The 27,662-nt window shown below is 42.2% G+C and overlaps 1 protein-coding gene across 1 annotated transcript; it reads right to left on the bottom strand.

Moving 5' to 3' along the window:
- Nucleotides 1-488: 488 nt before the first annotated feature.
- Nucleotides 489-27,564, bottom strand: ARR3 (arrestin 3). The gene is given in 7 exon segments (XM_064278444.1): nucleotides 489-1,047; nucleotides 1,130-1,205; nucleotides 1,990-2,075; nucleotides 5,321-5,452; nucleotides 7,997-8,056; nucleotides 8,174-8,284; nucleotides 27,517-27,564. Coding segments are annotated over 7 exon segments (1,041 nt in total). The 3' UTR covers nucleotides 489-519.
- Between the last annotated feature and the right edge of the window lie 98 nt (nucleotides 27,565-27,662).

The raw sequence follows: 27,662 nt of genomic DNA, 5'->3' as shown, positions 1-27,662 counted from the left end.
CCCACACACACACATTCTCCAAACTTTCCCAAAGAAGAGGAAATTGACTCCCCAGAGAACCACATCCCCTTCCATGCCACCACACCTCCTGATCCCCAAAATCCAACCCAAACCCTACCGCTTTGCTCTCCCAGGGATAGGAGTTTGAATTTGCGTGGGGCAAGCTAAGTCCTCAGGTCTCTCCTTGGTTTCCAGGCGGAAGCCTCCCGGCCTCAGCCTCACTCTAGGCATTCTGGGGAAGGCGTATATTGCAGCCCGCTGCGGGCAACACTGGTCACTAGCACCTTTAGAGATCTGAGTGGCTTTTAGCTCTTGGTCCTCTGCCCCGAACCTCACACCAAGCTTGTGACCCCAACACCCGCGGGCGACGACCACTGGCACCCAGGCACGGAGCGCTGGAGCGGCTCGGCCACACCGCCGGGGGGGGGGGGGGGCTTTGTTCTCAGCAGTTCCCTTACCCTCCTGGAGGAGGAGATATCAGAGAGAGCTCCAGGCACATCTGGAATCCAAGCAGATTTATTAGAGTGTTACAGCACCGGCTCCCACGCAGAGGGGCACCAGAGCAAGGCACTCAGTTCCGCTCGTCCCCCTCGCTGTCAAAGCCTCCTGGCTCTCCTCCCCTCCGTGCTCCTGCCTCATAGACTCCTGGATGACTATGCCCTCAGAAGCCTGCAAAAGCAGCGGAGGGGAATGGAGGGTTTGGAACTCTTTTCTGGGCGTCTTCCTCCACCGTTCACTCCCTTTTTCTGATCCTAGAGAAGTGATCCGCTTCCTGCTTCCCAGCCCAGATTCTTGCCCCCTTCTAGGTAACCCCCCAGCCATGCGCCACAGTAGCTTGTTTCCTTTCGTTGCCTCCCAAATCTCCCAACACAAAAGACCCCCAGCAGCACTAGAAGCGAAATAAGAACAGAGGATGAGAAGAAAGGAAGGGATCAAAACTGAAGAAGGGCGAGGGGAGCGGAAGGAAAATGGAAAAAAAAGAAGTGGGGGGAGGCTGAATCCGAAAAGAGGGGGAGGGAGGGGATGCAGAAAGGGAAAGGAAGGCCTCTGAAAGGATGACTGGAAGCAAAACCTTATCTTTCCACTACATATATATAGAAAACAGCACCAAGGGAAGCTTATTTTTTACATTTGCACTGTCATAAAATGGAGGGTGTAGAGGAGGGTGGGGCTTCCAGGCTCCGTATTCCATTACCTGGTGGCATCTGTGGCAAGCATGAAAATGAAAGGAAAAATAGAGCTGAAGCTGATAAGGGGTTCTTCCTTTCCATGAAGAAATGTTACTCTTTCCCCTCCCTTTCAACCACCCCCCCCCCACATACACACATAACACATGCTTCTCCTGAAAATCTACACACCCAAACTACCTATGGGTATTCCATCTCTACCCAAACAGCCAGTCTTTAATTCCTGAAATTAGAACTATTTCATTCCCAGCCCTTAAGACTAACATTCCTGATAAGTCCCACCTGGTCGCTCACCAGGTGGATGCATCAGAATGAGTGGTGGTTCCACACTAACATCACTGCAAGGATCCCAAGGCTGAGCTACTGATCTTCCCTGAACCTCCTTCCTACAGTTTTCCAGTCCTAGGGATGCCCTCAGACTCTCCCTAGTTACTCTTTTGGTCTCCTTATCCCCTCATCTTCCCCTTCTTGCCTCAGTCCTCCCACCCTACAGCCTCTCATCTGGCTGTCAGGTCTCCTAGGATGCTGAGAGTAGAACGACACCCCAAAATTAGCAGCTGGAAATGGGGAAAGGGCAATCTAATTTTACTGGGGGACAAGGGACCATAAGGCCAGCTCAGCCACAGAATGGGATTCTGGAAAGGAAAAGTGGCTTTCTCACTGAGCTCACGGGTTTGGGGATGTGGTCTGGGAGAAGGAGTGGAGAACAGCTTGATTGGGTCAGTCCAACTGGGAGAAAAACAGAAGTGAGAAATCCTTGGTTCCCCAGCCCCTGCCCAGACAGACCCTTGATCCCACTCACCTTCCGCAGGACACATTTGGGTTGATTCTGGCTTTGTAGGACACCAGGATCCCCAGTAGCTACCTGTCAATTCCAGGTTGAAGAGGGTGGTTGTAGTATTCTTTTTTGTAGGGAGGATGGGGAGTAATTCAATTGCCTATTCCTTTCTTGTGCATTCCCATCACCACAACCAATTAACTTTTGTTTTCTTAAGAGGTCTCCCAGGCTCCTACCTATTGGTATCACATTTCTCTTCCAAAAATCCACTTTTATCAGGTCACCCATTGCCCAAGAACCTACTTCGTGTAATATAACTACTCTGGCTTTCAAGACCCTTACCAATCTGGCCCCATCCAGCCTCTTCAAATTTTTCTTACCTAAGTCTCTTAACACCTGGTGTCATGGATTGAATTGAGTCCCCCAAAATATGTGTCAACTTGGCTAGGCCATGATTCCCAGTATTGTGTGGTGGTCCTCCATTTTGTGATCTGATGTAATTATCTCCCATTTTGTGACGTGCTGTAAAGCCTAACCTCTGCCTGTGGTTATAATCTCATTTGTGAATGGGTTGTGTTCGTTATGTTAATGAGGTAGGATTAGGTTATGTCAGTGAGGGTTAGGTAATGTTTATTATGTTAATGAAACAGGAATAGGACATACCTTGATTCAGTCTTTTTTGAGATATAAAAGAGATTAAACCAGCAAGTGAAAGAAACAGAGATGAGGAAAGAGAGATGCCAAGCCACATGAAGACTGCCTGGGAGCAGAAGCTCAGAAGAGACAAGGACCTTCCTCCGCAGTCAACAGAGAAAGACTTCCCCTAGAGCCAGCACCCTCAATTTGGACTTATAGCCTCCTAAACTGTGAGAAAATAAATTTCTATTCGTTAAAGCCGTCCACTTGTGGTATTTCTGTTATAGCAGCACTAGATAATTAAGACACCTGGGATACAACCTAACTAGACCCATCCTATCAGAACATGCCATGTAGATTCCCATCTTCTAGCCTCTACCCATGCAGTGTTCCCAATCTGGAATGCTCCCTTCTTCCTCTTGCTATCCAGATCCTACACATTCTTCAAGATCTAGCTCATTCTGCTTCCTCCAGGAAGCCCTTCCCAGCTATGTTAGCCCAAAAGGCTCTCTCCCTCCTTTTAACTGCAAATAGATTTATAATTGGAGCCACATATGCTAACATTTCAATGTTAGGTTTCACTAGCATTCATTTGTTCGCCAACTAAGCCATAAATTGACTAAGGCAGAGAGGAAGTAAACTTTGTACCCACACATTGCTTAGCATAGGAAAGAGCATGTAATAGTGCTGTTATGAATTGAATTGTGTCCCCTCAAAATGTGTGTCAAATGATGAATCTGTGAAACATTTCATAACATGGAGGAATCTGGAAGGCATTATGCTGAGTGAAATTACCCATTGCCGTTGAGTCAGTTCTGACTCATAGTGACCCTATAGGACAGAGTAGAGTGAAATTAGTCAGCTGCAAAAGGATAAATATTGTATAAGACCACTATTATAAGAACTTGAGAAATAGTTTAAACAGAGAAGAGCATATTCTTTGATGGTTATGAGAGGGGGAGGGAGGGAGGGAGGAAGAAGGGTATTCACTAATTAGATAATAGATAAGAACAATTTTAGGTGAAGGGAAAGACAACACACAATACAGGAGAGGTCAGCACAACTGGACTAAACCAAAAGCAAAGAAGTTTCCTGAATAAACTGAACACTTTGAAGGCCAGTGTAGCAGGGGTGGGAGTTTGGGGACCATGGTTTCAGGGGATATCTAAGTCAATTGGCATAATAAAATCTATTAAGAAAAAAAACATATGTGTCAGCTTGGCTAGGCAATGATTCCCATATTGTGTGGGTGTCTTCCATTTTGTGATCTGATGTAATTATCCTAAGTGTTGTAAATCCTAACCTCTATGATGTTAATTAGGCAGGATTAGAGGCAGTTATGTTATTGAAGCAGTACACAATCTACAGGATTAAGTTGTATCTTGAGTCAGTCTCTTTTGAGATATAAAAGAGAGAAGTGAGCAGTGAGGAGAGGGACCTCCTACCACCAAGGAAGAAGAACTGGGAGCAGAGCACGTCCTTTGGATCTGGGGTTCCTGTGCTGAGAAGCTTCTAGACCAGGGGACGATTGATGACAAGGACCTTCCTCCAGAGCCTACAGACAGAGAAAGCCTTCCCCTGAAGCTGGAACCCTGAATTTGGACTTGTAGCCTCCTAGACTGTGAGAGAATAAATTTCTGTTTGTTAAAGCCGTCCACTTCTGGTGTTTCTGTTACAGCAGCACTAGATAACTAAGACCAAAAAAAAAAAAAACCCACTGCCATCGAGTCGATTCCGACTCATAGTGACCCTATAGGACAGAGTAGAACTGCCCGATAGAGTTTCCAAGGAGCACCTGACAGATTCGAACTGCCGACCTCTTGGTTAGCAGCCGTAGCACTTAACCACTACACCACCAGGGTTTCCATGATAACTAAGACAGATGCTCAGTAAAAACTAACTGATTGAAAAATAAGACAGAAAGCTGTATGATCTTGGGAAAGTCTCTTCATTGCTCTGGGCTGGTGATTGACTATCTATAAAATAATACTGTTCGGATTATTTTTAACGGTCTTTTCTAGCAATAACAGTTTATAGCTACATGATTGATAAGGCATGGAGAGGTACAGGGGGGTTAACACTTGTCAGATGGTGGCAGACTGTTTTTGGCAGGAGACACATCTAACACTAGGGCCTCTGAAGGCATAGGACCAAATGAATGACTGGATAGAATTCTGTCATTCCCTACATCATTCTCCTTTTTTGTCCTTCCTCCAATTGTCATCTCCTAGTCTTCCAGAGTAGCTACTGTAGAGATCACAGTGTTTAGAGCCAGAAGACATGGGATAGGATCCTACCCACACCCAACAACCCTGTTACTTATTAGCTATGCAACTTTGGACAAGTTCCTTCATATCACTGACCCTCAGGATCCTTAAGTGTAAAATCAAATAAAAACACCTATCCAGACTTCTTATGAAGATAAAATAATACATATGTAGGACTTCTGTGAACTCTGAAATATTATACATGAGGAGATTTTCTTCTCCACTTTCTTCCTTTCTTGCTGCCTATGACATAAGCCTGTCGTTGGTCCCATAGGCATTATTTAGCTTACTGATGGCCCTCAGGCCTAGAGGGGCCTCTGAACACTGGCTTAGGGCATTTTAAAAAATAGGTAGGCTTCACAGAAGGTGAAATCTCAGAGCTATATATATATAGCATATGGAATGAGTGGAGGGTAGGAAATGAAGGTTGGAAGCTACATTTGAGCTTACATCATGCTGGAGGCCAGATTGGTATATTTATGCTTGAGCTTGCCATCCAGTGCCAGGCCCTGTTTCTGGAAGTTGGAAGCCAGGAGTGGGGCAAAGCTCTGGGAGAAGCTGGAGTTAGCAGCTGTCTTAGTCATCTAGTACTGCTGTAACAGAAATACCACAAATGGATGGCTTTAACAAAGAGAAATTTATTTTCTCACAGTCTAGTAGGTTACAAGTCCAAATTCAGGGTATCAGCTCCAGGGAAAGGCTTTCTCTCTTTGTCGGCTCTGGAGGAAGGTCTTTGTCCTCAATCTTCCCCTGGTCCAGAAGCTTCTCAGGCATAGGGACCCCGAGTCCAAATGACGCGCTCTGCTGCTGGTGCTGCTTTCTTGGTGGTATGAGGTCCCCAAGTCTCTGCTTGCTTCCCTTTCCTTTTTATCTCTTGAAAGATAAAAGGTGGTGCAGGCCACACCCCGGGGAAACTCCCTGTACATTGGATCAGGGATGTGACCTGGGTAAGGATGGTATTACAATCCCACCCTAATCCTTTTAACATAAAATTAGGATCGCAAAATGGAGGACAACCACAAAATATTGGGAATCATGGCCCAGCCAAATTGATACACATATTTTTGGGGGGGCATAATTCAATCCATGACAGCAGCTATATTCTCCCTTTGAAAGGAGATGAGAAGAACTTAGGCCGGGCTTGCCAACTAAGTGTAGTTTCATTCCCAAGAGTATTCCACACAGTCCCAAGAATCTATTGCAGTATCCAAGAGAGCTGACATGTCTAACTGTGGAGGGTGGGAGTAATTGGCTCTGGTGGGAAATCCTTATGCCTTTGCCCTCTCTCAGCATTTTGATGATCCACCTATGGGTAAGCTGGGTCCCCTTCCCTCTAGTTCTCCTGAGAAACCCTTCGCTTCTCCACTTCGGCCCTCACCTTGACCTCTCACAGTCCTGGTTTCTCAACCCTCACCCGCTTCCTTCTTTCTCCAACTCCCCCACCCCCTTCTTCTCCTCTTCTGTCTCAGCCCCCTGGCCTTCTTCCCAGCACCCCACCCCCTTGGCTCTCTGACCCCCACCCCAGCACCAGCTTACATGAAAGCCTCAGTGAACACAGTCTTGGTGTACTTGTTTAGTGAATACAGGACAACACCTGTAATCTGGACAACCCGAACAATCTGGGAAAAGCACATGACTATAATCAGTCAGTCAGCCTTGGGACCCCAAACTCAATGGCCTTAAAATAAACACATATTTTGATTAAAAAAAAAAAACACTATAGGGTATGTCTCACAACTAGGCCTTATACACAGATGCACTATACCTGAAGACACTAAGATGTTCTCATGAACAAAGATAAGTATTTTAATAATAAACATGTGTTGGAGGGAAAGCCTATATGAATGCAGACTGGGTAACTAGGGTGGAGTTTGGGAAAGAGACCTGTGGATTTGAGACCGGGTTCAGGGGAATTGAAAAAGAAGATCTCCTGAAATCTTGATTTGCTTTTATGACCTTCTTGGTGCAATTGTTGACAGAAACATTGACAGAGATGGATTTGCCACGGTAGTGAACCCTAAATAGGAGGAGAGAGAAGACTATTTCCTTAGCACTACTGCTACCCTGGCTCCTATCCTTGCTTATGTAAGTAGGAAATCAGTGAATAAAGGGTATCAGAGGGATTCTAGGGTAAGGGGCAGAAAGTGGGGGTGAAAGACTTCCCAATCCATCCAGGCCTGGAGTTGCAGGGGCTGAACTGACAGAAGGGGCACAAACTACACTTTCTTGACCATCAGCCGCATGGAGTCCCTGGGTAGAGGCCCAGGGGCCCACAGGTATCTCCCATGCCAATCCTTGCTTGGAGGGTGGTGGTGGAGGAAGGCTTCCCTCAGAAAACTCCTCTAGACCCTCAGTGTAGGTACCTAGACCAAGGATTGGAAAACTATGGCCCGCTAACCAAATCTGGCCTGCTGCCTGTTTTTGTATGGCCTGTGAGCTAAGAATGGCGATTACATTTTTAAGTGGTTAAAAAAAAAACAAAGAACAATAATATTTTTGATGTGAAAACCATATAAAATTCAAATTTCAGTATCCATAAATAAGGTTTTATTGGAACACAGCCACACTCATTCATTTATGTGTTATTTATGGCTGTTTTCGCACTACAGTGGCAGAGTCGAGTAGTTGCAACAGAGATTACATAGCTTGCAAAGCCTAAAATATGTATTATTTGGCTTTTTACAAAAAAAAAAATTGCCGACTTCTGCTCTAGAGCAAAGGAAGGAAGTCAGAGAGGAAACAGAACCGGACATCTGATTTGTTAGTGATGGTGCTACAGAGGTTGGAAGTAGGGCTTTTTCTGTTCTGAGAGCAGGATCTGTTCCCAGGCACAGGCTGGAGGCAAGGATTTTGGGGAGGACAGTGTCAAGTAATAACTCTTGGGGATTTTCTCCTCCAGGTTTTCAGCACAGAAACTCTTTAGTTCAAAGTCAAACCCACAGGTCCGTGAAGGGGCAGGAGCAAAGAGAAATAATTTCCAACACTGCCACCCCTTCCTGATGAGCCTATAAGGAAATGCCAGACCTTATCCCTTAGCTGTCCAGTTTTCTAATCTTGTCCATTTGTCCCTCTTTGCCTCCTCCCCAGCACTGCATGTAGATTCTTCTTTCTCAGAACTCAGACCTCACCTTTCCTGAGTCTTCAGGACCTGGTTGCAGTATCACTAAACAGGGCAGGTCAGCAGCCATCTGGGGGGCAAGAAAGAGGTCAGTGAAAAGAATAAACAGGGACCTCCTCTGTTCTTCTTCTTTAGCTTCCTCTCTTAATCTTCCCTGGAAATCTTGCCCAGGACATGGGGTCAGTACCTGCAGGGTGAAGTGATAGGCATTTTCTCCCAGCTTGTGCAACAATCATTCCTACAGGAGTATGAGAGGCTCTGGGAGGCTGGGAGACTCAGCTGGGACCACTTGCTGGGCCTATACATTCAGATCTTTGCAGAACAGCAGATCAATCACACCCAAATCATCATGGTCATAGCAAAATGCAAACATCAACATGACAAACACTGCAGGCAAAGGAGGAAGAGGTGTCTTAAGAGGGGGAAAGGCTGTCTTAAATGGGTCATAGGATGACAAGAAGATGTGATGTAATGTGATAAAAACAGTATGACCTTAAAGGAAAACATTGATACATTTGACTACGGTAAAATTTAAAACTTCTTTGCATTAGAAATCTCTGCAGTGTCTCGGGTCTTAAAAGCTTGGGAGTGGCCATCTAAGATGCATCTATTGGTACCATCCCGTCTGGAGCAAAGGAAAATATTAGCCTAAAGGACTAAAGGACCACATGAACCATAGCCTCCACCAGCCTGAGCCCAGAAGAACTAGATGGTTCTCGGCTACCACCACCAACCGCTCTGACAGGGATCAAAATAGAGAGTCCAGAATGGAGTGGGAGAAAAGTTTACAACAAAATACAAATTCATGAAAAAGACAGGACTAACTGGTCTGACAGAGACTGGAGGAACCCTTGAGACTATAGCCCCTGGAAACCCTGCTAACTGAGAACTGAAGCCACTCCTGAAGTCCACTTTTCAGACAAAGATTAGACAGGCCTAGAAAACAAGCAGTAACACACGTGAGGAACGTGCTTCTTAATTCAATCAAGCATAGGAGACCAAATGGGCAACACCTGCCCAAAAGAAAAACAAGAAGGCAGGAAGGGACAGGAAAACTGGACAAATGGACATGGGGATCCGGGGTGGAAAGGAGGAGAGTGCTGTCACATTGCGAGGACTGCAACTGATGCCACAGAACAATATGTGTATAAACAAAATTTTTGAATGAGAAACTAACTTGAGTTGTAATCTTTCACTAAAGCACAATGAAATTTAATAAATAAATAAATAAATAAAATAAAAATCTATAAACAACCAGACAAGCAAAAGCATGTGAGAAAATATTTGCAACACATATAACAAGCCAAAGTTTAGCAGCCTGAATATGTAAAGAACTTCCACAAATCAATAATAAAAATAAAAATATCCCAATATAAAAGTATGCAAATACTATGAATAGACTTTTTACAGAAAAAGAAAACGGAATAGCCAATAACATATAAAGGCATCTTCAGTCTCACTAGTAAACAGATAAATGCAAATTAAAACCATAATGCAATGACATCTGACACTCATCAGATTGTCAAAAATTTTAAAGCCTGACAATACTAAGTGTTGGTGAATAAGTGGAAGAATAGGAACTCTTACACATTGCTGGTGGGAATATACATTAATACAACCACTTTGGAAAACTGACACTAACCAGTAAAAATGAATCTGCTTACGTCTTATGACCTAAGAATTCTGCTATCTTAGAGGAAGTCTTGCTCATGTTTACAAGGAGACACATATGAGAATGTTCATTCCATCACTGTCATAGCATAAAACTGGTGTAAAAATGGCGTAGCAGCAGTGTTGTCTGACCTCCTGGTCTAACTTCACAAGGGAGAAGAAGAATCCTTATCAGCATCAATAGCCCAAGGCTGGTTGCTGTGAGGTGGAGGTCAGACATACCTGCACCCTCCAACCTTTTTACCAGTTTTGATACCAGCCGTCTCTCCCATGGCACTCTACTTCTCTGCTGGGTTTGATAATTCATTTAATAATATAAAAAAAAATTTATAATGGCCACACAGAATTCACAGACTGTACTCACGATAATGGGGCTTATTGGGGAAGTAACAGGTTACAGTTTAGGATCAGGAACGACTCAGAACACAGTTCTTCAATCAGGACAGCCTCTTCTCAGCCATGCCCACAGGCAGGCCCCTTGGCCTGTCCTCTGCCCTGCTTGGGCAAGTGTTACAAAGCTCTTTAGCTTCTCCAGTAAGTGCCTGGAGACACCCTACTCCACCAGGGATCCTCCTGTCCGAAGATGCTGAGCTCTCTCACTCTGTGAGTCGGCACGCCCACCATAACTACCTTGCTCCATGGGCTGGGAAACCCACCGTGCTGTCTCACACCAGACCCCTGGTTCTGCTGCCACCTGTTTCTCTGCCACCACTTCTTGCTGTCTTGTGCTGTCCCCAGTGTTAGAGCTCTCTCTCTCTGTCTCTGTCTCCTGGGTCTAGGAGGTGCTCAGCACAGGGACCCTGGGTCCAAAGAACATGCTCTTCTCCTATCTCTTCTTGGTGGTAGTGAGATCCCCCCTCTTCTCACCTCTGGGATGGCTCATTTTAAGCTTGGTGGGATGGCAAAGCTGACCAATCCCCTCATTAGTGTTCCATACACCTTATTTGAATGATCCCACCCTTATGAGGGTTCCAGCACCTTATCTGAATTATTAGCAAGCTCTCCAATTCCCTTGGTGGGCCACAAGCACCTTATTTATATAGTCCCACCCAATCATTTGATGGGAGTTACACGATCATGGTGAGAAAGGCCATATAAAAGTGACCCATTGCACCACAACTAGAAATAATTTAAATATCCACATGTATTAGCATGGTTAAATCTCAAAAACTATTGAGTAAAAAAAATAAACTAGTTTCAGAATTATATGCATAATATGATACTGTTTATGTAAGGTTCCAAAGCATATAGAACAATACCAAAGTTGCTCATAGTTACATAAATATGAAGTTGTTATTGTTGTGTGCCATTGAGTCGATTTCGACTCATAGAGACCCTATAGTATAGAAACATCACGGGAACAATAAACACCAAATTGAGGATAATGGCTATCCGGGATTAAAACCATAATGTGATAACATTTCACATCTATCAGATTGGCAAAATTTAGAAGTCTGACAATATTAAGTGCTTGTGGGGACAGAGAAGGATAAAGAAGGAAGGAGGAGAATGAGACCAGGGAAGGATACACAGGAGGCTTCAGTTTATTTATTTTAAAAAAAGCCAGGTGGTGGGTATAAGGTATTCATTATATAATTCTCTGTCTGAAATATTTCACAATGAAAAGAGGAAAAAATGAGATTTAGGATCAGAATAACTGGGCTTGAGAACGTGACTTGTACAAATCCCGTGAGTTCTCTAAGCCTCGGTTATTTTTCTCATCAATAATAGGACTGCACTTAAAGCTCTACATATGTTATTTAGACCTCATCAATCCTTTGCTGTACCATTATCTGTACTGATAAGGAGAATGGGCTCAGAGGAGTTTAGTTTCAGACTTCTTAATGCACTAGTGGAATGTGGGGTGAGATACAGAGGGATACCTGTCCAAGGACAGAAGCAACAGAGATGGAGGCAAGGGTAGATGTAGAACAGGGATAGGGAACCTTATTTCTATCAGGGTCCCTGACCCATGGAAAAGAAAACTATTGAAAGCCACACATAGTAAAACGAAACTTATTTTAGTATTTTTAAGAGATCAAAATATCAATCAGATTATCTGCTTTTAAAATAAAGAACAAGGAAAATGAATCTATACTGAAACTAATGATAATACCAGTGTTCACAAGGATTGGGGCAATGGGCAGCCTCACACACTGCAGGAGGGAGAGTTATTTGATGCAAAATTTTGGAGCGCAATTTGACAACAAGTAGAGAAAGCCTTAAAATGTGTGAATACCTTTGACCATTAATTTCTTTTCTAGGAATTTCTCCAAAAGAAATATTTGGACTAGTATGAAAAGATGTTCTTTACAGGGTGGTTTATATATAACAGCAAAAAAAATTGAAAACAGAGTAAATGTCCAGGAATAAAAGAGGGCTAAATACATATGGTACATCCATATGATATAGTGCTAGGCAACTTAAACACTTACAGAGTTTTATGTATTGACGTAGGTCAAAAAGCAAATTATAAAATATTACTTATAGTATATATCTATATTTTTAATAAGGAGTCCCTGTATGGTGCAAACGTTGAGTGCTCAGCTATGTCAAAGAGTAAGAACACGTACTCTGTTAAAATAAAAGTAAAGAGGTTTATTGAAGGAACAAAAACAGTTCAAACTGGGGAAATGCAAAGGTTCACAAAGTGAAACTAAATGCTCCCAAATGCTGGAGTTACAGAGGCACATTTATAGGGTAAAATCAGAACTAAAGGTACGATATTCTGATTGGAAGTTACAAAGTCAGGGAAGCAGGGGGCGGGACAACTTGAAGCAAGGGCTTTAAAATGATTGGTATAAAGTATATATGTGGACTTCTTAGATTGGTTACTTTACCTAATTGCGGAAGTTCGTGACTAAAGGGGAGTTTAGAGGGTGGTCACAAGACAAACAGGACATTTCTTTCTGAGAACATTCTGCCAAGATAGCCTCTTTAGAAAACACTCCCAGAGAATTGCTTGCACAGGAGATTTCTGATAAGGGGCTTGCCTCAAGACCCTCCCTTTAGAAACCTTGTTTCCACATCTTTAGCTTAACTGTAAAGAAAAACATTTCCTTAGTTGCAAGATTAAGTCCGCTCAAAGGTTCACAGTTGCTAAGGAGCAGTCAAGGGCTAAAAAGGAGTCGGAGCTCAGACCTAGTCCAGTCAATTTGATATAAGCCAAGCACCTCAATTTTGGAGCTCTCACACAGCTACTAACCGAAAGGTTGATGGTTTGAATCCACCCAGAGGCACCTTGGAAGAAAGGCCTGGTGATCTACTTCTGAAAGATCACAGCCATTGAAAACCCTGTGGAGCACAGTTCTACTCTGAAACACATGGGGTCGCCATAAGCTGGAATCAACTAGATGACAACGAGTTTTTTGTTTTTTTGTAAAGAGTAGATATATTTACGTAGAAAAATATGAATAAATACAAACTAAAATATTATCAGTGATTGTGTCTGGGTAGTAGAATTACAACCTCTTTCTCCTTCATCTGTGCTTTCTAATTTTTCTACAATGAAGACAAACTTAATTTTCAGAAGATACAACAAATTAAAAATTCACCTTGCTTTTCTATTGTGGCCAATTAAAGTGGAGGAAGACAGAGAGAAAGAAAAGGAAAGAAGGGACAAAGGAAAGGAAAGAGAAGGTGAGAAGGAGAGGAATAGAGGTGACTGGATGGAGGTGGAGGAGGGAGGAAATAAAAGCTAAGAGGAATGAGGTCAGGAGGGGCGAGGCAGAGGGTGTTAATCAGATAAATTGCTCTTGGCACATCCTGTTGTTCCTGTGTGGTGAGGGCATCAGAGTAAGCTATCATTTGCATCACTGCCCGCTGAAGCACTCTAGCAGTTTAACTGGCTCTCAAGCAGTTTAGAATCATCCTTTTGTGTGTATGTTAGGAAATAGCTTATTTTATTTTTAAATTCAACATCTATTCTAAAGTTATTTGTATCTGTGCCTATTACAAAAATAACGCATATTAATTTCTGAAAATCAGAAATACAAATAAAAAGAGAAATCAAAGCTCCATCATAATACATTATATTCAGAGATAACTGTTAACATCTGTTGTGTACACTTCCCAACTTTTTTTGTTTGTTTGTTTTATAACTGAACACAAGGACATTTTAGGTATTCATGACTGATCTCTCTCTCTTGCCTTTTTTAAATTTAATTTTTATTTTGAGGTAATTGTAGATTCACATGCAGTTTTAAAAAATGATACAGAGAGTCTCAGAGAAGAAACTAGTCTACAGGGCTAACAGCCTACACAAGCCACAGTCTCAACTACCCCGAGACCAGAAGAACTAGATGGTGCCTACCTACCACTACCAGCCTTTCTGATCAGGGCCACAATAGATGGACCTGGATAGAATGGAAGAAAAACACAGAACAGAACTCAAATTCTTAAAAAGCCCAGACTTACTGGACCAATTGAGACTGGAGGACTCCCTAAGACTGACTATTGCCCCCAGATACTCTTTAAACCTTCAACTGAAACTATCCTCTAGGTCACCTTTTAGCACAATAACAGATTGGCACACAAGATAAAGGATATTACCTGTGAATACCGGGCTCCATTTAAACACCACCTATATGAGACCAGAAGATCAACAATTACCCTAAAGCAAAGATGAGAAAGCAAACTAGACTACTGGAAACAGAACAACCAGAATGCAATTAATGAGCATAGTCACACATTGTGAAAAGTGTAACCAATGTTACTGAACAACTTGTACAGAAATTACCAAATGGGAACCTAATTTGCTGAGTAAACTTTCACTGAAAGCACAACAAAATATTATTTTTAGAAAAGAAAGAATACAGTGAGACCCTATATACCAATTTTTTCTCTCTCTATTAAGAGAAAAATTTTTGTCAAACAGCAATTCATTCCCGTCACCACATATACTGCCCTACGAATTGCCTTTGTCACTCAGTGGTATAGAGTAAGTATATTTTATATAAACAAATGTATCCCATTAGAAAAGCACAGAAAATATGATATAAATAAGATTATTTTCATAAAAGTAACAAATCATATAAAATAGGTAGGGATAACTTTAAGAAATGTGCACAACTTAAATGAATAATGAGATTAACACTCTACTAAGAAACATAAAGAAGACTAGAATAAAAGGAAAAATACATATTATTCCTGGATCAGTATGCAATGTTTTTAACCAAACATTTATTTCTCTGGGTTATTCTGAAGATTTTGTAGGAATGTGACAAATTGATTTAGGTTTTAGAAATATAGAGTACTTGGAAATCTTGCATAAATTTGTTAATTTGCTGGCTATACCCCAAAGTTCCTCTGATGCTTAAAAATGGCTGCATTGCTAATCCACACTGCTTAATCTGAGAAATTAAAGCTACTCTATACACAACATTTGTGAGGATGGAGCAGGACCAGGCAATGTTTCATTCTGTTGTGCATAGGGATGCTATGACTTGGACATAACCCGATGGCACCTAACAACAACATTCCACAATATCTGAAGGCAATATATGAACTCCCCCACATGTCTGTCAGTTTGTCGTATTGTGGGGGCTTGTGTGTTGCTGTGATGCTGGAAGCTATGCCACTGGTATTCAGATACCAGCAGGGTCACCCATGGAGGACAGGTTTCAGCTGAGCTTCCAGACTAAGACAGACTAGGAAGAAGGATCCGGCAGTCTACTTCTGAAAAGTATTAGCCAGTGAAAACCTTACGAATAGCAGCAGAACATTGTCTGATATAGTGCTGGAAGATGAGCCCCCAGGTCGGAAGGCACTCAAAAGATGACTGAGGAAGAGCTGCTTCCTCAAAGTAGAGTCGACCATAATGATGTGGATGGAACAAAGCTTTTGGGACCTTCATTTGCTGATATGGCAGAACTCAAAATGAGAAGAAACAGCTGCAAACATCTGTTAATAATCGGAACCTGCAATGTAAGAAGTATGAATCTAGGAAAATTAGAAATCGTCAAAAATGAAATGGAATGCATAAACATTGATATCCTAGGCATTAGTGAGCTGAAATGGACTGGTATTGGCCATTTTGGAACAGACAATCATATAGTCTACTATGCTGGGAATGACAGCTTGAAGAGGAATGGTGTTGCATTCATTGTCAAAAAGAGCGTTTCAAGATCTATCCTGCAGTACAGTGCTGTCAGTGATAGGATAATATCCATATGCCTACAAGGAAGACCAGTTAATATGACTGTTATTCAAATTTACACACCAAGCACTAGGGCCAAAGATGAAGAAATAGAAGGATTTTATCAGCTGTTGCAGTCTGAAATTGATCGAACATGCAATCAAGATGCATGGATAATTACTGGTGATTTGAATGCCAAAGCTGGAAACAAAGAAGAAGGATCAGTAGTTGGAAAATATGGCCTTGGTGATAGAAACAATGCTGGAGATCGAATGATAGAATTTTGCAAGACCAAGACTTCTTCATTGCAAATACCTTCTTTCACCAACATAAACGGTGACTATACACATGGACTTCACCAGATGGAACACACAGAAATCGAGTAGACTATGTCTGTGGAAAGAAATGATGGAAAAGCTCGATATCTTCAGTCAGAACAAGGCCAGGGGAATAACCATACCATCAACTGCTCATACGCAAGTTCAAGGTGAAACTGAAGAAAATCAGAGCAAGTCCATGAGAGCCAAAATATGACCTTGAGTATATCCTACCTGAATTGAGAGACCATCTGAAGAACAGATTTGATGCTTTGAACACTGGTGACTGAAGACCGGACAAGTTGTGGAATGACATCAAGGACATCATCCATGAAAAAAGCAAGAGGTCATTGAAAAGACAGGAAAGAAAGAAAAGACCAAGATGGATGTCAGAGGAGACTCTGAAACTTGCTCTTGAACGTCAAGCAGCTAAAGCAAAAGGAAGAATTGATGAAGTAAAAGAACTGAACAGAAGATTTCAAAGGGCTGCTCGAGAAGACAAAGTATTATAATGACATGTGCAAAGATCTGGAGGTGGAAAACCAAAAGGGAAGAATGTGCATGCATGGTGTTTCTCAAGCTGAAAGAACTGAAGAAAAAATTTAAGCCTTGAGTTGCAATAGTGAAGGATTCTGTGGGGAAAATATTAAATGACCCAGGAAGCATCAAAAGAAGATGGAAGGAATACACAGAGTCATTATACCAAAAAGAATTAGTCGATGTTCAGCCATTTCAAGAAGTAGCATATGGTCAGGAACCAACGGTACTGAAGGAAGAAGTCCAACCTCCTCTGAAGGCATTGGCGAAAAACAAAGCTCCAGGAATTGATGGAATATCAACTGAGATGTTTCAACAAACAGATGCAGCACAGGAGGTGCTCACTCGTCTATGCCAAGAAATATGGAAGACAGCTTCCTAGCTAACTGACTGGAAGAGATCCATATTTATGCCTATTCCCAAGAAAGGTGATCCAACCTAATGTATGTGGAAATTATAGAACAATATCATTAATATCACACGCAAGCAAAATCTTGCTGAAGATCATTCAAAAACAGCTGTAGCAGTATATCGACAGGGAACTGCCAGAAATTCAGGCAAGTTTCAGAAGAGGACATGGAACCAGGGATATCATTGCTGATGTCAGATGGATCCTGGCTGATAGCAGAGAATACTGGAAGGATGTTTACCTGTGTTTTATTGACTATGCAAAGGCATTCGACTGTGTGGATCATAACAAATTATGGATAACATTGCAAAGAATGGGAATTCCAGAACACTTAATTGTGCTCATGAGGAACTTTTACTTAGATCAAAACGCAGTTGTTTGGATAGAAGAAGGGGATAATGATTGGTTCAAAGTCAGGAAAGGTGTGTGTCGGGGTTGTATTCTTTGACCATATCTATTCAATCTGTATACTGAGCAAATAGTATAAGAAGCTGGACTATATGAAGAAGAACTGGGCATCAGGATTGGAGGAAGACTCATTAACAACCTGCGTTAGTCATCAAGATCAAAGACCACAGCCTTCAGTATGGATTGCACCTCAACATAAAGAAAACAAAAATCCTCATACCTGGACCAATGAGTAACATCATGATAAATGGAGAAAAGATTGAAGTTGTCAAGGATTTCATTTTACTTGGATCCACAATCAACAGCCATGGAAGCAGCAGTCAAGAAATCAAAAGACGCATTGCATTGGGTAAATCTGCTGCAAAAGACCTCTTTAAAGTGTTGAAGAGCAAAGATGTCACCTTGAAGACTAAGGTGTGCCTGACCCAAGCCATGGTATTTTCAATCGCATCATATGCATGTGAAAGCTGGACAATGAATAAGGAAGACCGAAGAAGAACTGACGCCTTTGAATTGTGGTGTTGGCAAACAATATTGAATATACCAGGAACTGCCAAAAGAACAAACAAATCTGTCTTGGAAGAAGTGCGGCCAGAATGCTCCTTAGAAGCAAGGATGGCGAGACTACGTCTTACATACTTTGGACATGTTGTCAGGAGGGATCAGTCTCTGGAGAAGTACATCATGCTTGGTAGAGTACAGGGTCAATGGAAAATAGGAAGACCCTCAACGAGGTGGATTGACACAGTGGCTGCAACAATGGGCTCAAGCATAACAGTGATTGTAAGGATGGGTCAGGACCGGGTAGTGTTTCGTTCTATTGTCCATAGGGTCGCTAAGAGTCGGAGCCGACTCGCCGGCACCTAACAACAACAACAACATGTATGAACTAGCATTAATCAATTTGTTTTGAGCCTTTTTCAAATCAAACTCAATTTTTAGTCTAGTTGGATCACTATGGGATAAATCCATAATGAGAATCAAAAGGAAAAAAAAAGCAGCGAAAAAATATTTCAGTACAATCTTGATCTCTAGAACTATGGCCAGAGCAATGTCTATTAACTGTTACTTGCTGTGGTTGTTGTTTTGTTTGGGATTTAAAAAAATTTTTTTATTTTAGTTTAGATGAAGGTTTACAGAACAAACTAGCCTCTCAATAAATAGCATACATTTGTTTTATGACATTGGTTAACAACCCCACGACATGTCAACACCCTCCATTCTTGACCTTTGGTTCCCTATTACTAGCTTTCCTGTTCCCTCCTGCCTTCTAGTCATTGTTCCTGGGCTGGTGTGCCCCTTTAGTCTCGTTCCGTTTTATGGGCCTGTCTAATCTTGGCTGAAGGGTGAACCTCAGGAATGACTTCATTACTGAGCTAAAAGGGTGTCTGGGGGCCATACTCTCAGGGTTTTTCCAGTCTCTGTCAATTAGAATTTTGTTCTACGTTTTTCTCCAGTTCTGTCCAGGACCCTCTATTATGATCCCTGTCAGAGCAGTCAATGGTGGTAACCAGGCACCATCTAGCTGTACTGGACTCAGTCTGGCGAAGGTGGTGGTAGTTGTGGTCCATTAGTCCTTTGGAGTAATCATTCCCTGTGTCTTTAGTTTTCTTCATTCTTCCTTGCTCCTGATGGGATGAGACCACAGGAATATCTTAGATGGCTGCTCACAAGCTTTTAAGGCCCCAGGCACTACTCACCAAAGTAGAATGTAGAACATTTTCTTTATAAACTGTGTTATGCCAATTCAGTTTAGATGCTCCCCAAGACCATGGTCTCTACAGCCCTCAGCCCAGTCATTCAGTTCCTCAGGGAGTTTGGATGTGTCTATGGAGCTTCCATGACCTTGCCTTGAACAAGTTGTGCTGGCTTTCCCAGTATTGTGTTCTGTCTTACCCTTCACCAAAGTTACCACTTACCTATTGTCTATTTAGTGTTTTTCCATCCCCACCCCTCCCTTCCCTCATAACCATCAAAGATTGTTTCTTTTTGCTTGTAAACTTTTTCATGAATTTTTATAGTAGTGGTCTCATACAATATTTGTCCTTTTGTGATTGAATTATTTCACTCAGCATAATGCCCTCCAGATTCATCCATGTTGTGAGATGCTTCGCAGATTCATCATTGTTCTTTATCATTGTGTAAGTACTCCATTGTGTGCACGTACCATAGTTTATTTATCCATTCATTTGTTGACAGACATCCAGGTTGTTTCCATTTTTTGCTGTTGTGAACAATGCTGCAACAAACATGGATGTGCACATGTCTATTTGTGTGATGGCTCTTATTTCTCTAGGATATAAGTGGGATTACTGGATCATATGGTATTTCTATTTCTAGCTTTCTAGGGAGGCACCATACAGTTTTCCAAAATGGTTGTACCATTTTGCATTCCCACCAGCAGTGCCTAAGAATTCCAATCTCCCCAAAGCCTCTCCAATATTTGTTGTTTTCTGTTTTTTTTTATTCATGCCAGTAATGCCGGGGGTGAGATGGTATCTCGTTGTGGTTTTGATTTGCATTTCTCTAATGCTAAGAGACACAAGAGCATCTCCCTCTTGTGTCTGTTAGCCACTTGAATGTTTGGGATTATTTTTAAGGAAAGGTTGGGGAGTTTCCTAGGCAAAGAGACAGATGGAAAGACATATACCAGAGGTTACAAAATGGTAACCTGAGGGTCACATCCAACCTACAGAAATTTTTTGATCCACCCAGGATTTTTTTTTAATAATACTTTATTGTATTTTAGGTAAAAGTTTACACAGCAGATTAGGAGATTAGGTTCTCATTCAACAATTTTTACACAAATTGTTCTGTGACATTAGTTACATTCTTCACAATGTATGAACAGTCTCATTATTTTCATTCTGGTTGTTCTGTTTCCAGTAATCTAGTTTCCCTGCCCTCTTACCTTCCAATTTTTGTTCTAAAGTAATTGTTAACTGTTTCACCCAGGACTTTTTAAATCTTTTAATCAGTTACCAACATTTGTCAATTGGGAAATTTTACATAAAAATATGGATTTCTGGCATATCGGATCATTCCGTAGGCAGTCTGAACCCATATTCAGATCTGTAGCAAAGCAGGGGTACCACCAACTGAAAAAAATCAGAAATTTTAGAAAGCACACATGTAACTTTTGTGTAATTTTGTGAAGTAAAATTTTATTTTATATTTTAGAAATATATTTATAATGAAAATTATTTGGGGAAAGGGCACTGTCATGGATTGAATTATGTCCCCCCAAAAACGTATATCAATTTGGCTGGGCCATGATTCCCAGTATTGTCTGGTTGTCCTCCATTTTATGATTGTAATTCTATGTTAAAAAGGAGTAGGGTGGGATTGTAACACCACCCTTACCCAGTCACCTCCCTGATCCAGTGTAAAGGGAGTTTCCCTGAGGTGTGGCCTGCACTACCTTTTATCTATCAAGAGATAAAAAGGAAAGAGAAACAAGCAGAGAGTTGAGGACCTCATACCACCAAGAAAGCACCACCAGGAACAGAGCCTGTCCTTTGGACCTTGGGTCCCTACGCCTGAGAAGCTCCTCGACCAGGGGAAGATTGAGGATAGGGACCTTCCTCCAGAGCTGACAAAGACAGAAAGCCTTCCCCTGGAGCTGACACCCTGAATTTGGACTTGTAACCTACTAGACTGTGAGAGAATAAATTTCTCTTTGTTAAAGTCATCCACTTGTGGTATTTCTGTTATAGCAGCTCTAGATAACAAAGACAGGCACTATGATCTTTTCAGACTTTGGGCCTCTAGAGGTATTATTCTGAGCTTCATTTCCAGTTTCTCTTTTAAAAAATCAGAAAATTTGTCCACACTGGGCCCAAATTCCCAACTGTCAGCTCCTACCAAAAAAGACTTCATTCTCCAGTTTGACATAGTTCCTGCCATTTTCTGGTTTCCTTGTATCCCTCTGGTCCTCTCATCCAGTCTTCTTATTTATGTTACTTGTCTGGCATGTGTGATATTTCAGTTTGAGACCCCTGACACATACAAAGGCCAACAAGGATTTCTACTTACTCTTTTGGCATTTTAAGTAATCAGGGTCAAGTAGAACTATACCGTCTGTGGAGAGAGGAAGACATAATCAGAAAAAGTTATCGGACATGAAGCAGAAATTGATCCCTAAAATGGTTCCTCCCATTCATTCCTTTAATTTTCCTTCTCTTCTGCATGGTCCTTTCTTGGCTTTCTCTTATTTCATGGTCCCCATTCCCTTCTCCTCAGACTCTTCTCATTTTTGGAATCACTGACTAGTGGGTTCTACCATGTCTACATGGTCCACAAAGTCCAGTTTCTCCAAGTAGATGGAAGAGCTGTTTGGAATAACTTCCCATGTAATTCTCCCAATCACCTTTAGGAGGATTCCTTTAAAGCCCCCAACCAAACCCCTGAGATCTTGGAGGATGTACCTATCTATCCCTTTTGCCCTCTCACTCGACCAGCTGAGCCAGGTTCTTGCCTTCCCGTTGGAGTAGGTCTTCTAAATGCCCTATGGGAAGAAAATCCAAAAGAGGATAGGGAGGGGGATTGGGAGAGAAGGGAAGAGGAGAGGAAGGGAGAGAAAAGAAAGATAAGTAGAGAAGAAAGGAAGTATTTCTAGGATTAGAAGAGGCCTGAGGAGTATGAGATGGGGCAAAGGTAGAGGAGTTCAAGGCCACAAGGTGGGGAGAGGCTAGAAACTCCTCTAGCCCAAAGGCAAGTACTGGGGTTTGGGTAGGGAGCAGGTCACAGAATTAGAGCATTAGAGGGAGTCCTTACTTGGAAATGTTTGCCATGGAGTTAAGGTTGAGCCTTTTCTGGGAAGAGAGAAAGGAGGAGGAAAGCTCAATCTTCTAGTCCCTGTTCTTTTTCACCACAGTCCAGTGTAGCATCCAGACATGCACAGCATGAGGTAACCTTTCCGCCTTAGATAGATTCCCAACCACCATCAAGTGTTTCCTATTGTCCCTCCTGCCAAGAATACTTCTTCAGCCATATCCCACACAAAGGGAAAAACAAAAAACAAAATTCTTTTCTTTGTTAACTCTCCATTCTCCTATTCCCTCAGCCCCTGGTAAGCACTAATTTTCTTTTGTCTCAATGGACTTGCCTATTCTAGATATTTCAGTTAAGTAGAAGCATACAATGTTTTTCCTTTTGTGTCTGACTTCTTTCACTTAGCGTGACGTTTTCAGGATTCATCCATGTAGTGGCATGTATCAGAACTTCATTTCTCTTTATAGTTGAATAATACTTCATTATATGTATATATGGAGTCTTTGGATGGTGAAAATGGTTAACAAGCTTGGCTGTTAACCAAAAGGTTGGAGGTTTGAGTCCATCCAGAGGTACCTTGGGAGAAAGGCCTGGCAATCTGCTCCCAAAAAACCAACCATTGAAAATCCTATGTAGCACAGCTCTACTCTGACGCACATGGGATTTCCATAAGCAGGAATTGACTTGATGGCAACTAGCTATATATGCATGTAACTACCACCCAGCTCAGGATATAGAACATTTCCATCTTCCCAGAAATTTCTCTGTGCTCCTTTCTGGTTAGTAGCCCCCCGAAGGGAACTACCACTATAGTTTCATTTTGACTAGGCGTATTTGCATTTTATAAGGAGGTAGGCAAGAGTAAGAAGGCAAAGGAATGCAACTCTGATGATGGAGTTTCAAGCTCCCATAATAGGTTGGTAAGAGAGAGACATTTTCAGGTCCTTACCCACATTTACACGTCACACCTCAATGATATTCCTATCCAGGCCTTCCAGTTAGGAAGTGATGATCAGAGCGCTGGATGAGGAAGGGTGAGTTATTCAGTCAGGGTTTGTAGCAAACAGGGTTGTTTGCCAACTTAATAGTCATTTTTCCCTTCCTCCTTGTTGACAGAATCCCCAATTTTTTTCAGGCACTCCACCCTTTTCCACATAGTTCTGTGCTCCTGTAAGCAAGTCATGGTCATTACACCCCCTTTGCCAGCGAATGGTTTATCTATACCCCCACCAAACAAAACAAAACCCGTCCGTTGCCATCAAGTCGATTCCAACTCATAGCAACCCTATAGGACCTAGTAGAACTGTCCCATAGGGTTTCCAAGGAGTGGTTGATGGATTCAAACTGCTGACCTTTTGGTTAGCAGCCAAGCTCTTAACCACTGTGCAACCAGGGCTCTGGTTTAGCTGTAGACATGATGAAATTCAGGCTACTGAGATGTAAGGGGATGAGTGCAGGGGGGATTCTGGGAAAGGTTTGCGAAGTGATAAAAATAAACACACAGGAAGAGATGCCTTCCTCTCCTACCATTGAATATTGCCCTGTTTGGGTACAATGTTTGAACTGCAACAGCTACTGTCACAAGGTTGAGAGCTGCTAAACAACATGCTGAGGAGATCAGAAATATAGATAGAATCAGGATTTTTTTATGACATTGTTGAACTGCTGAATTAGTCAACCCAAGAGCCACCCACTCCTGGACTTATATGTAAGAGAATCAATTTCCTCACTTTAAAGTCAGCTAAGTTGGGATTTTCTGTTATTGCAGCTGAAAGCATAACAACAGAATCGACTGGGATCTGGACAAGGGCATTAGCTCAGTGGGAGTGGATGGAAAAGATATGGATCAAATGGTAGACTTCCCACACTGTCCTAAGTGCTGGGCAAAGCCATACTGGTCTCTACCCTAAATTTGTTAATAGATTCACTGGAGATAAAGAACAGATATTTAGAAAGACAAAAAGGGCACACTACAGAGAAAACACATGAATAATGTTAACCTGGGTACAATTATGTGAAGCCACTCACTGTCCTGTGATTTTATTAGTAAGTTTGGATTATCCAGGGTTTCAGATTACTGCTCCTTTCCATCAAGGTTGAGTGACTGACTAGTTCTGCCCTGCATTGCACCTTACTCTCAGCAGGTGACTTCCTTTTTCATTTCATGAAGAAAACCCAGACAATTGGGGTAATCTCCCTCAACCTCCCTCACCCTCCAAATACACCTATATTTTATTTCTATTAATGACAATGATGATAACTGCCAGACAATATGCTAGGTTCTTTACATGCCTTACCTCGTTTTCTCCTCACAACAAGCTAGGTGATAGTATCCTCATTCTACACATGAGGAAATGGAGGCTCAGGAAGACTTACCCACAGTCACATAGCTAGTAGGCACTATGACCATATTTAAACTCTAAGTCTATCTGACTCCAAAGCCTATGTTTTTCCACTATATTGCTAGTCGCCCCTCCCTCATTTCCTTCTTTCCTAACTCAGAGAAAGAGATTATAAACCGTATTTTTCCCCCATTTCCTTCTTTAGACTCCAAGGAAACAGCAAATACAGCAGAGAACTGCCATTAGGATATTTATGAATCTTAGATGTGAGAGGTCAGGAGAGAGAGGACTGGAGTCATAGGGGAAGAGGAAGGCATCAGCAATAATGGTATCCATATATCTTATTTGTCTCTGTCAGGAGAAAGAAGACAATAAATTTTTCCTAAAGTATTCAATTTTAGATGTTAATGAGATATCCAAGTGGATATGTCCTACAGCAAACAGAATACACAGGACTTAGATTACAGATGCGGAAACCTTTCATTTCAACAAACTATGACTGAATCATTCATTCATTCAACATATATTTATTGAGCACCTACTATGTGAAAGGTATCTGTTTTCCTAACTCTGAATTGGAAGGTATTTTTTTTTTTACAATGGGATGTATTATTTTTAAAAATAGAGAACATTTGGTTATCATAACTATATCTGGAGGCTGTGGGAAAGACAGAAGTAAAACCAGATGCATGTCTTCAAGGAGCTCAGTGTCTGGTGTGAGGATTGGGAGGAGATGAGCAAAAACACAAATGAGGATAATTCTAGGCAGTCTGTGGTATATGCCATAATCTCATTAAAAATCAAATACAATGAAACTGTGATAAGAGCCCAAGAGACAGAAAGGGCCACATGAACCAGAGACCTACATCATCCTGAGACCAGAAGAACTAGTTGGTGCCCGGCCACAACCGATGACTGCCCTGACAGGGAGCACAACAGAGAACTCCTGAGGGAGCAGGAGATCAGTGGGATGCAGACCCCAAATTCTCATAAAAAGACCAGACTTAATGGTCTGACTGAGACTAGAGGAATCCTGGTGGCCAGGGTCCCCAAACCTTCTGTTGGCCCAGGACAGGAACCATCCCCGAAGACAACTCATCAGACATGAAAGGGACTGGACAATGGGTAGGTGAGAGATGCCGATGAAGAGTGAGCTAATTATATCAGGTGGACACTTGAGACTGTGTTGTCATCTCCTGTCTGGAGGGGGGATGGGAGGGTAGAGAGAGTGGGAAGCTGGCAAAATTGTCACGAAAGGAGAGACTGAAAGGGCTGACTCATTAGGGGGAGAGCAAGTGGGAGTAAGGAGTAAGATGTATATAAACTTATATGTGACAGACTGACTTGATTTGTAAACATTCACTTGAAGCTCAATAAAAGTTAAAAAAAAAACTGTGAAAGAGGGAGAGAGAATTTTTTCATCAGGGAGAGCTCTGTATGCTGGAGTCTCATTGGTCGTCAGAATTATTGATAACCTCTAAGTGGTAATTGAGACCATGAGAGTGGATGTTCTTGTAAATGGGGAGAAAGAGAAGGTGCAGAAGAGAGAGATGATAGTGGAAGAGAGGAGAAGAAGAGAAAGGAGGAGAAAAGAGGGATAAGCTTTGGGGGAAGGAAGACAAAAAAAAGCCAGGGAAGGAATCAGAAGGAACAGCCAGAGGGATAGGAGAATCAGAGTAATGCAAAGTCACAGAAACCAAAGTGAGGAAGAGTTTCACAGAGGACAGCGAGCCTGGTCTGCAGCGTTTCATAAGGTGCAAGTCATTCCTTTTGGCCTGGGTGAGGATAGCAGAAGCTAGCTTCTGGTCGAGGAATGTTGGGAGAGTTCTTTTCCTAAAGTGGCCACTGGGTGGCAGTGGTGGCAGCAGTGACAGCTGTAGCTGGGTTCATGAACTAGCAGAAACCTAGCCGAGCTACGTCAGCTTGAAGTTGTAGGAGCAGGAAGCTAGCTCAGGCAGAGAATTGTCTAGTGTAGCGCTCCCCGTTGGATGCACACCAAGCCTCAAATCACCTTTATTCTCCTCTAAAGAGGCCAGGCTCATCCCTGGGAGCAAAATAATCATAAAAAATATAGATTTGCAGCATTTTACGGTTTATAAAATGTTTTCACACCTATCTAACAATTCAATATTCAGGGCAACCCTAAAAGGTTGGTTTCCTGTAACTTAGGAAACTAAGTTAGAAAGAGGCGCCCAGAGTTACACAACTAATAAGTGAAAGAACAAGAACTTGAACTCAAGTCCACCTGATTCCCAAACCTGGGCCTTTTATGCAGCAGTACAGCAATCATCTGTCCAGGACTCAGGTTATACATGCTTCCTCCGCTCCTGCATTTTATGCCCCCTTATCCTGGGTGGAGGAAGTCCCTGGGGGGGGGAGAATGGTTTCCTAAAGAATGGTGGTTCAAATCTACCTAGTGGCACCACAGAAGAAAGGCCTGGCAATCAGCTTCCATAAAGATTACAGCCAAGAAAACCCTATGGAGCAGTTCTACTCTGTAACATAGGGAGCCACTATGAGTCAGAATTGATTCAATAGTAATGGGAGCCTGGGTGGCTTAAATGGTTAAGTATTCACCTACTAACCAAAAGGTTGGTGGCTTGAGCCCACCAAGAGGTGCTTTGAAAGAAAGGCACGGCAATCTGCTTCTATAAGGTCACCTATGACAGCAACTTTTTTATTTTAATTTTTTATCCTATCACAGGGCAGGTATCTTCATGTTTCCCCCATCCAGGTTTCTGGGCCTCTTAAGAGATCTGGACTCTGGATTCTAGAACCTTCCTTCGAGGTCTGCCTCCTTCTCTCACTCCCAGGATCCAGCTGGGCAACATTCTCAGTACCTGAAGATCAGGTTCAGAGTCCTCTCATTGTTTCCCAGCCCCATTCAGAGTAGATTCTGCTCCGGACTGCTCACTCTTACCCAAGAGCACTACTCACCTTATGCTTAGAGTCCCAGAGTTTGCCTCCTGTAACTAAGAGGTCCATACTTACTGAGCCTTAGCTCCAAGACTCCCAGACACAGAGCTCCTGACAACTCAGTGTTTCCTGGCACTAGACTCTCAAACAGCTAGGCTTGGGTTCTG

This window comes from Loxodonta africana, chromosome X (genome assembly GCF_030014295.1).
Source record: "Loxodonta africana isolate mLoxAfr1 chromosome X, mLoxAfr1.hap2, whole genome shotgun sequence".
Lineage (NCBI taxonomy): Eukaryota > Metazoa > Chordata > Mammalia > Proboscidea > Elephantidae > Loxodonta > Loxodonta africana.
Note: the sequence above shows the minus strand (reverse complement) of the source record. Positions and strands in the feature narration are given on the sequence as shown.